Source organism: Arachis stenosperma, chromosome 2 (assembly GCF_014773155.1).
Source record: "Arachis stenosperma cultivar V10309 chromosome 2, arast.V10309.gnm1.PFL2, whole genome shotgun sequence".
In the NCBI taxonomy this organism is placed as follows: domain Eukaryota; kingdom Viridiplantae; phylum Streptophyta; class Magnoliopsida; order Fabales; family Fabaceae; genus Arachis; species Arachis stenosperma.
This window is the reverse complement of record NC_080378.1, coordinates 11526975-11538201: the sequence shown is the minus strand read 5'-3', so window position 1 is coordinate 11538201 and position 11227 is coordinate 11526975. Positions and strand designations below refer to the sequence as shown.

The 11227-nt window shown below is 32.8% G+C and overlaps 2 protein-coding genes across 2 annotated transcripts; both read left to right on the top strand.

The window, feature by feature from the left end:
* The first annotated feature begins 3095 nt into the window (after positions 1-3095).
* LOC130962554 (mavicyanin-like) lies at positions 3096-4237 on the top strand. Its single transcript, XM_057888755.1, has 3 exons — positions 3096-3261; positions 3844-4037; positions 4130-4237. The coding sequence occupies exons 1-3, from the start codon at positions 3096-3098 to the stop codon at positions 4235-4237; spliced, it is 468 nt and encodes a 155-aa protein (XP_057744738.1).
* A 3973-nt stretch (positions 4238-8210) lies between these two features.
* Positions 8211-9982, top strand: LOC130961671 (probable inactive patatin-like protein 9). Its single transcript, XM_057887656.1, has 2 exons — positions 8211-9394; positions 9536-9982. Exons 1-2 carry the CDS (start codon positions 8471-8473, stop codon positions 9767-9769), a joined length of 1158 nt encoding a protein of 385 aa, XP_057743639.1. The 5' UTR covers positions 8211-8470; the 3' UTR covers positions 9770-9982.
* The last annotated feature ends 1245 nt before the right edge of the window (positions 9983-11227 follow it).

Below are 11227 nucleotides of genomic sequence, written 5' to 3'. Positions count from 1 at the left end.
CTCCATCAAATCTAGCCAAATGCTACCTAAAATAAATAGTATTGCACAAAACTCAAAATAGCATCCATAGTGGCTAAAATATAATTAATTTTTTATTAAACTCAACAAATTAGATGCAAATTCACTAGAAAAAGATAGAAAAGATGCTCACGCATCACTTACCCCTTGAAGTGAACGAATAGAACCATCAAACATTTTTATTTTGACAGTACCCATTCCAAAAATTTCTAAGGCATGATCCTTTCCCATAAACACCGATCCTTCCAAGACAGGTTCATATGTACAAAACCAATCATGATGAGGATCTTTTCTGAATAAAAATCAGTGAGTTGTTTGCTGCCTTTAGAACCAATTGTTGCTTCGCCATATAAGATTTCTCCATCATCAAAGGTGCTCGCAACACTTCTTTGAGAACTTGACCCTTCTGAAACCTTCTCTATACTCTTCTTATTCCAACAATCTTTCTTGAAGTGCCCTTTCTTACCACAATTGTAGCATTTGACCTGCTTTTTACTTTGTGACTTTGCTCTACTTTGACTCCCATTGGAACCACGCTCCATTGATTTTTCTCTTGTCATCAACAAAGCCTCTGCTTGTTTTGAGTTCTCTAATCTATCTTCCTTATTCTTTCTCCTAGATTCTTCTTCAAGAACCGCAGTAGCCATGTCATTAAAAGAAAGATAATCAGTCAAAACATTATTAGTTAAGTTAATGATAAGTTGATCATATGAATCTGGTAGACTTTGAAGTAAGAGCTCTGCACATTCATTTTCTTCTATGGTATATTCCAACGATGAGAGTTAGGAAAATAGCGTATTTAGGTTGTTGATGTGATCCATTGCCAATGTGGACTCACTCATTCGAAGAGTATAAAGTCTTCTCTTCAAGAATATCTTGTTGTGAAGTGACTTGACTTCATATAATTTGGTGAGAGCATCCCAAATTTCCTTTGTTGTCTTTTTCTCTGCTACACTTGATAAAACTGAATTAGCTAGTGCCAAGTGTAAGTTTGCAACAGCATTGTTGTCCATCTCCTTCCATTTTTCATCTGTAATTTCAATGGATCTACCTTCAATTGCTATCACGCAATTGTCTTTTCTCATAATGGCTTTTATCTTCAATTTCCATATGAAAAAATTACTCCCACTGAATTTTAGAATTTCATACTTTGCTGTCATTTTTTTAGACGGTAACTCGTAGCAGAAAAAAATATATTAATCAGCAACCTTTGGCTCTGATACCACTATTATGTACCAGACAAATGACACAACAAAATATAGAGATGAAAAATTAGAAATTTGTATAAAATATAGAAACAATTGAATAACTTTCTTTGAGAATTATAACTTCTCTCTATCACAAGGAGATTACAATAACACTCTCTCTTGACAAAAAGAGAACACACTTCTCTCTCTCTATATATATATAGGAGAAAACTACTCAAAGAAATATTATGTTATTCTATCTGAATGACTTAATTGAAATGAATTAAAGAAAAACTCAATTTATAGGTGAGTCTCTTCAATATGAACCATCCGTCAATTAGAGGTATATAATTCTTCTCTTTTTCAACCATTAAAATTCTAAGGTTATAAACTAAGATTGTTTATTACCTTTCATTTCATTTGATTATTATTTATTTATATATTTTTTAAAATTAGCTTTACTAATTTTCACAGCCTTTCAGAAACATCATGACAACTTTTTTCCAATTTTTTAACATTTCACTTTTTCGAGACAAATGTCATATCAAAGAACCAATAACATAAAATGTCTATTTTCACATGCCTGATTCAAATGTCAAGAAGAAGGAATACTATTCTTAGAGTAATTATGTAAATCAGTCTCTAAGAATTTTAAAAGCGGACATTTTAGTTCCTAAGAAAAATTAATACACAAATTAATCTCTAAGGTTTTACTCAGATAGACAAATCAGTCCCTAACTCATTTTCTGATAAACTAATTAGTCCCTAAAAATTTTAAAAACGGACATTTTAGTCCCCAAAAAAAATTAATATACAAATCAATCCCCAATATTTTTTTCCGTTAAACATAACAGTCATCCGTCCAAAAAATATTATTATTATTATTATTATTAAATACATATATATATATATATATATTATAAATACATACATAAAAATCTAATGAATAAATTTATTATTACTTTTGTTCAAAAAATACAAAAAATTATGATACAATATTATCATGCAATTAATAATATAATTTTATTATTTTTTTACCGATGATTGTTATGTCTAACGGAAAAAAACATTATGGATTGATTTGTATATTAATTTTTTTTGGACTAAAATATGTTTTTAAAATCTTTGGAGACTGATTTGGGTAATTACTCTGCCGAAAAATGAGCTGGAGACTGATTTGTCTGCCGGAGTAAAATCTTAGAGATTGATTTGTATATTAATTTTTTTTAGAACTAAAATATCCGATTTTAAAATCCTTGGAGACTGATTTAGGTAATTACTCTTATTCTTATATGAATAGAATCATGATAGTAAACTTTTATTATTTTACTCTCTTTCTACGGGGCTCTAATTTTGACATAAATTATCAGTCAAAACTACCTAATTGATTAATTGATTAATCTTTAGAAGCGAATTAATGTTATTTCATTTTCCAAGCTCTTTCTTGTTTTCAAAATTATAAGGCGTCAAACTTAAACACACTTCCAACATTAACAATTTACTTTAAAAAAGAATCAAAAGAGAGAATATAAGATAAAAATACATCACATTCAACTTAAAATCTTAATATATTAAATTAATAAATTTCTCATCTTATAAATTTCTCATTCTCTCCTATTTTTTTTGATACGAGACTAATTTCATAATTCCTACACTCTGCCCACTTATAACATTAACAACTAGGATATCCCAAAAGGTGTGCATAAGCATGATTTGGCTCTGCATAAGTAACAAGACACACTTCACACAATTTTGCTGACCAAACTTCTTAATTTTCATCTCATTCTTCATGTATCTTCTGCCATCTAATTTAGTTACCTATTCTGATTCCAAATCTTTTTGTTTGATGATATCTTCATACATTGTCAACACCAAATATAATATCTAATAATGGCCTTGGTTCTCTTGTTTGTGACGGTGGTATTGTTTAGTGTTTGTGAGGTTTCTATGAATGCAGTTTACAGGGTGGGAGATTCTGCTGGGTGGACCATGATAGACCACCCAGATTACAAGAGGTGGGCTTCTACCAAGAGATTTCATGTTGGGGATACTCTCAGTGAGTGATTCATTCACTATATATACTATAATTGATATATAAATTATTCTGCATTTCTATTCTTTCTTTTTCCTGTGTGTTAATAAAAAATATCTGGCATGGCATTATTTATATTTGTGACTCCAAATCATGAAATATAATGAATATCTTTCAAATTCTATTATGAGATGGATACATGGTTATGCATATATATATGTTTGGCATGAACATGATAATAAGAATGAGTTGCCAGTTGTACACTAGCTCTTGTATCAACTAAAGATTCACTCAGAATATAACCCTGAACATCAGATTCTCTAACGGAATAATTGAAATATCCATACAAGTATATAACCCTTAATTATTTATTTGACACATGATTTCCATGTATTTACTGGTGTTAATTAGTGGTGTACAGTCAATATTATCAATTGTTCAAAACCTTATCAAAAAAGATATTTGTTCAATTGTACCTTATGTGGCATTCTTCCTTATTTCAATTGTGAACAAAGCATGTATTTCTATTCAATTCATATAAGATGCATGGCTAATTAGTAAGTTGCTGCTGTTCATTAATTAATAACAAGAGTTTAAAACATGCAGTTTTCACTTACCTCAAGCAATACCATGATGTGATGGAGGTGAGTCACCATGACTATGTTCACTGCAAGACTAACTTTGCAAAGGCCGTTTACCACACTGGCTCTGACTCTGTCAGCCTCACCAAGCCAGGCGAATTCTACTTCATTTGTAGCAATGATGGCCATTGTTCTGCTGGACAGAAGCTTCATATTAAGGTCCATCATATTTGACATCCATCATTTTAATAATCTTGGCAGTTAGGATGGCGAAGCATATTTATAAGTGTCACTGTCTACTATTGTTACAGAGTAGTAGTAATAATGCTGCAATTATCAGGAATTTCTACCTCACCATTGCAACTGTTTTTGCACTATGCATTTACAAGACTAACAGTCTAACAGACCATATTAATTAGCACACAAGATAGATAGATACGGAATTGTATGAACAACTAAATATTTTCCTGATTTTATTAAGTTTATGCATGAATTGCATTTATGTCTAATGAGATTAAATAAGGGGAATGCTAACTTTCATGCTATCCCCTTTTAGCATCATTAATATTTCTTGATAATATTAAAGTACACTGACCTTTTTTTTATGATTAAAAATAGGAAAAGTATTGCATTCAGTTCATTATATTTTGATAAAACGTTATACTAACTAAGTACTCTGGAAACAATGAGAGGTATATATCAGATCTATATCAATACATGTCAGAAGGGACCAATATAGTGTTTCAGCATTTGATGGATTGACATATATGATGCTCTTTTCTGCTTTATTCCTTGTTTTGCTCTCTCATGCAAAAGTTGTCTCCATTTGCTCCAAGATCATATGCTCAGGTATAAGAGCAGGCTTTCCATTCATTTCTTATGCTATTAGTATGCATGATCGTTTTATTATAATTAATCTGTTCATCAATATGTGGATCTGGTTTTCCATGTGATATCCAACAACTGAGTATCATGTACGACTGTACCCACATCTGGAATGGGACCAGTTATGTTTCCAGATTTTTTCATTATCTTTCTTTTTTCCCTTTTGATTATTTTTTTTGTTTTTTCTAAATTTGTTTTATAGTCAACACAGATCTTTTGAACCATCATCACACTATAATTTGTATTTTATTTTTAGTGATTGTGCCAATCTGACTAATTTAATGTAAATATACATTATACATTGGATTCCAGCAGTTGGTCAGAAAATCCTTTAATTCGTAGAAGAATCTAATATGGCTATGTTACTGTGATTACAGTCAATATATAAGTGTTATTAAAATTAAAGTTATATTTTTTTTATATTTCGGTAATACCATTTTTAAACAATATTTTTTAAAAAGTATTGTTAAATAATAAAAAAAATTATTTTAATTTTAATGACACTTTTTAAAATATCATAATAACCATAGCATAATCATTCTAGAATAGCTCTAATTTGTATTATGAGAATTATCATTAGCACCATAGCTTGAAAGCAACTTTACGAAAGCAATTCCGAATTCTGAAGCACCGCTTATAAACTTTTTTTTTTGGTATTTTTTAAACTGTTATTTTAACAACCCTACTTTCAGCTATCCGTGCGAAATCCAATAACTAATTTTATTACCTTAATGCGTAAGTAATTAAACATTTTTTTTTTCATTTTACCAAATACATCAGCTCTAGATAAACTCGATACTATTTTGTTATTCTATGTATCTCTTTCGCATTGGGTGAAACTGCGGCCTGGTTGATTCAGTTGGGCGGTGACACTAGGCCTTTTTCTTTTTGTAACCTTGTAAATGAGTTAATTCGGCATTTACATTCCCCATTTTTGGGCCCTAGACATCTTTTACATTTTGTACTTTGTCTTTTTTATAAATCTTATGTTCCATCTGTGTGCATGATGAAGTCCAGGTTTGTGCATCAGTGAAAATCCCACAAATATATGAACAAAATGCATGAGGTCAGGGAGATAAACAAAATTGAATACAAGCATTTTACATTGGTGGTATTTGGTCATCATATTGACTCTTTTTCCTTTCCTGGAAGGGACAAAACAAACTTTGTAGCCTTTTAGTTGTCGAAAACTATTCGTGTGTTTGGATTATAGTGGTTAAGTTATGGTTTAATACAATGAGAAAAGAAAGAGGGGGAGGGGGCCGGGAGTTCACTTTTACAATAGCCATAATTTGAGACAAAATTATAGTGAAACTAATTGGCAGATTTGAAATAAATAGTGGTGTGTTTATGTATTATATTTATATTTCTGAGTGAAAGGATTTCCTGATATGTTCTTCTCCATTTTTAACAAATAAAAAAGTTCTGTTATTTATATTATTATATTTACTTTGTTTTACATAAAGAACTAATTTTTTTTTTCCGAAATTAGGACTGAGGCTTGAATTTGAGAGGTGAGAAGGGGGAGATTATGCGAGTTAGCTGATTGGCATATAAAGAACTCATATTATATATATCATTAAATTGACTTAAATAAATTTTTGGTCCCTATAATTTTCTTCTTTAATTTTGATCTAATAAAATTTAAAAATGATCTGTTTTAATTTTTATTGTTCATATTTTTCATTAAGTGTTAAATATTAATATGATAAGTAAAAGTACTGGAATGATATGACATATTTCGTCAGTAATTTTTAACCAAAATAAAAATTATAGAGGCCAAAATAAAAATATATATTTTATAAAGAGATTCTTATATAAACCTTTATATTTATACTTAATCCAATTTTTATGAATTATTTGAAAAATTTTAATTTTCTTTACTTATAGTCCCCATTCAAAGTTTGTTTATACGCATTACTAAACTCCCATTGCTTCCCCGCTCCAAGGAAGAAATGAATTAAATCATAGTAAGACTAAAAAGACAAGTACACACAACACACTATAGTACAGACTACATACTAATCATAATAAACGCATACGAAAAAAAGAAACAAATGTAAAATAACATAGTCAAATATAAAATAGTATTTTAGAAAAGAAAAAAGAAAGTGAAATGTTACCTGTGAATTGTGAGATAAACAAGGGGAATGACTGCGGCTGCTGTGTGCCGACTCAGTGACTCAGTGAGTGATGATGGCCTGTACTGCTGCATTTGCTGCTGGTTAGTGGTTACTACTGACTGCTGAGACAGCGTAAGCCGAGCCGACTCAAAAGCCGACTTTGACGCTATTATCCGGCAACCCCATTACGGCACGCGCACCTGCACGTGCAAACTCACTCTTACCACGTAACACCCCCTCACGGGACCAACACCATAAGATGCAAACATGCAAACAAACAAAATTAATACACTGCCACATGAGCGTGATTAGATCCTCTGGTTTTCCGTTTTTATAATAGGGATCATCATTATGATTTCTTACTATATCTTAATATGAGGAATTCTTAACATTTTCGGAATAGAAAAAATAATTCTATAGTCTATAACATTATTATTCATTTATTCTTAATTAGCATGAGGTTTTCAAAAATGATTTTTCCTTTTTTTTAATGAAATTAACTCATGTAACAAGTGATAAATAGTAGAACATAGCTTTTTAAATATATATGTGATGTTACTGTTTCAAAATTTATGGGCCTTAATTTTTCTCTTGAAATAGTGAGTGTAAAAGTAATTTTTAAATTAATGTGATGATTTATAATTTATTAATAAAAAAAATATTTCTTACATTATCATTTATTGACAGAATAATGTTCATAGTTTCTAAAATAATAATATTGGTAGGTTGAGCCAATAAAAACAAAATGTACCTTAAGCAGCACTTTCCTAAACTCATGTGACAGGTGAAGGCTTTGAAACCAGGAGTTTAATCCTCTTCTGTCTAATCAGCTTATTAACTTCTCATTTGATTTTAAGAAGAATTATACATATCAACTTTTGCTTCTCCAGATTAGATGCTTTCATTGATTGCTTAAAAATTAGGAAACATTTCAAGTGCATCAGAGAGCACCGGTGCACCAGTTGTTTTAACCGTTGATTTTAATTAATATATATTATATATATTTTTTATAATTCAGATCAACGGTTAAAATAACTGATACACCAGTACTTCCGGTGCACTTGAAATGCTTCCTAAAAATTATACATATATATTCGATTTGGTACCATATAAAAGTTCATTTAATAAGAATTTTACATTCCATTCTATATACAAATGTGGATGTTGACTCAATATAGAAAGAAAAATAAAAATGAGAAAAGATCAAGAAGAAGATTATATATAAGTTAGTACGTACAACAATCATAAATGAAAAAAATGAAAAAGATATGAAGTAGCGCACTGTAATAAAAGACAAGGAAGCGACATGGTGGCGTATATAACTACCCCCATTCCGAAACGCACCTTTCAGTCCCCTGTTCCTTTTAACTCTCATCTCACCAACTCGTATCACACAACACACACAGAGACACATAACACACCCTTCACTTCACTTCACTCCCAACCCATTAACCCTTCTCATCAAGAAAGCGTGATTCACTCCTTTATTTCTTTACTCGCCTATTCTCTCCTATTTCTCTCACATACACACAATCAAAGAATAAAAATAACCCAAAACCCCTCTGTTTTGTGAAAAACCAAACAAAGCATAGCAATTAACAAACACGCACAGATAGAGTGAGAGTAAAGAGAGAAAAAAAAAAGATGGAGCTAAGTAAAGTGACCTTAGAGATCTTCTCAAAGCTGGAGCAGAAATGGCTCTCTCATTGCACCAAAGAAGCGAACAGCAAGAAAACCCGCATTCTCAGCATCGACGGCGGAGGAACCACCGCCATTGTCGCCGGTGCGGCCCTACTCCGCCTCGAGGACCAGATCCGTCACGACACCTCCGATCCCCACGCTCACATCGTAGATTTCTTCGACGTGGTTGCCGGCACCGGCATAGGCGCTGTCCTCGCCGCCATGATCACCGCCGCTGACTCCTTCGGCCGTCCGCTCTATACCGCTCGCGACGCTGTGAATCTCGTCGCCGATCGAAACACCGACCTGTACAAGCTCAAATCCGCCGGAATATTCCGTCGGCGGCGGAGATTCTCTTCCCGGAGCATGGAAACAGTGTTGAAGGAAGTGTTCACGAGAAAAGACGACGGAAAATCGCTGACATTGAAGGACACGTGCAAGCCTCTGCTTGTTCCATGCTTCGACCTCAAGAGCTCAGCGCCGTTCGTGTTCTCACGCGCTGACGCGTGCGAGTCTCCGAGTTTCGACTTCGAGCTCTGGAAGGTTTGCCGTGCCACGTCGGCCACTCCTAGCTGCTTCAAGCCGTTTCCGTTGGAATCCGTTGACGGAAAAAAATCCTGCTCAGCCGTCGACGGCGGACTCGTCATGAACAACCCTACCGCCGCAGCAGTCACGCACGTGCTTCACAACAAGCGCGATTTCCCCGCGGTTAACGGCGTCGAGGACCTCCTCGTCCTCTCCATCGGAAATGGATCATCCAGCGCCAAAGCGCGCGAGAATCACGAACCTTCTGTGATCGACATTGTCCTCGACGGTGTTTCCGAGACGATTGACCAGATGTTAGGAAACGCATTCTGCTGGAATCGCAATGATTACGTCAGAATCCAGGTACATGAAAGTAGAAACGGTTCTCTTTCTACTTATTTATTTATTTCATTGATGTTTGGTTTCTAAGAAAATGAAAGAGAAAATGTGGAACGGAATGATCTAAATGAATGTTGACGGAGAATGTGTGTTTGTTTGTTGCAGGCATTTGGTTTGGGGAGTGAAGGAACGGTAACGGAGGAAGTGGAAGAGAAGAGTGAGGTGCTGAAAGAGAGGGCTTTGGAGTCGTTACCGTTTGGCGGGAAGCGGTTACTGACAGAGACTAACGGAAATAGAATCGATAGCTTCGTGCAACGGCTTGTTGCCTCCGGAAAACCCAGCCCGCTGTCAAGTCCCCGCAAAAATTCCGCCGTCAACCCTCTGGTTAACGGCCGCTAGATTCTTTTTTTCCCCTTTTTTTTTCTCGAATTTTCTTTTGGCTTTTTCATTTTAATTTTCCTTTTTATTACCTTGTTAGATGCTGTAAGTTGTAATTGCAAGGTGTAACCAAGATGACAAGGTCAACTTGTCATGGAGGGAAAAAAAAAAAGAAAACATGACCAAAAAAAATTGCCTCAAGTTTTTTTACCTAGCTTAGCTGTGCCAGTTGTATCAATAATTAATCTGGTAGAGTTCTATGGAAAGAAATTAACCTGGTAGGGTTACTTCCTCTTTCTTACTTTCTTAAATTATGACACTTTAGTTGCTTCATTACTAAACTATTTAAACCAACTTATTAAACAATTTGAAATTTATATGTTGTTTACCGGATATATTTAGGATAAAAATTAAAGTGAAAATTCAGGTGAAGTCGACTTCATGTGAAGTTGATACTTCAGAACCGTTAAATAAAAATTTTGTCAAATCAGTCAAATCATCTAACGGTTCTCAAGTATCAACTTCACGTGTAGTCGACTACGTCTGAGTTTTCATAAAAAATTAAAGTAACGAAGCATTATATATTATATATTCACTTGCATTATAATTTTTTTTCTCGGAGTGAAAGAGTGAAGTAGTGGCGTACATGATGATGAGCATTGTTTGGTGTATAAATATTTCAGATGTTTTGTGTTTAAAGTTCACTGTGCATTCTAAGTATTAATCGAAACTCTTTCAAATCTCAATTGATACAGCTTTAACACCCTCCAAAAAATTTGAGTTCTAAACCTTCCATAGAAAAAAGCAGAAGAACAGTCATCAAATGCCTTAAATGAACTACTCATAGTGGGAGACACAACTATTGGACTTGCCATTTACCTTTTCATTCTTAGTCACCTTTTGACTTGGAACTGTAATTGTCAATCCCCTGAATTGACTGCGTAATTTGTGGAGTATAGGAACCTCAGACTTAAAATGCTATATGATTTTTCATCATCAAAAGAATGTTAAGTGTATTTATTATCCTTATATATCATATTAACTATTAAATGAGTTGAAGATTAATTTCAATAGTTTATATTTAACTGCATAAGTTTTGTTATACTTAAATATGATATTATTAACTGAATTGATGGTTTTTTTTTAACTCTAATCAATTGTATAATAAGTTTTAATTAGAAGTTTGATGATTGAATAGTGTTGGTACCTTAATTTGAGAATGCGAATTTATGAAATTAAGGTACCGGATATCTTAATTTAGTTAATTTGTAAAATTAGATTGGAAAGACAACCTCAAAAACACTTCAAAACTTAAGTTAGTAATATTTTTCGGTGTTAAAGATGATTCGTCTTTACTTATTAAACTCTCTTTTTATTTCCTTGTTCTAGGATGACTGCTTTGCTTTGTTGTCTTTTTTATGTGTTTTTAATGTCATGATTTAACTGTTTTGTGTATCTTTAGTTTTATTAGTTTTTATG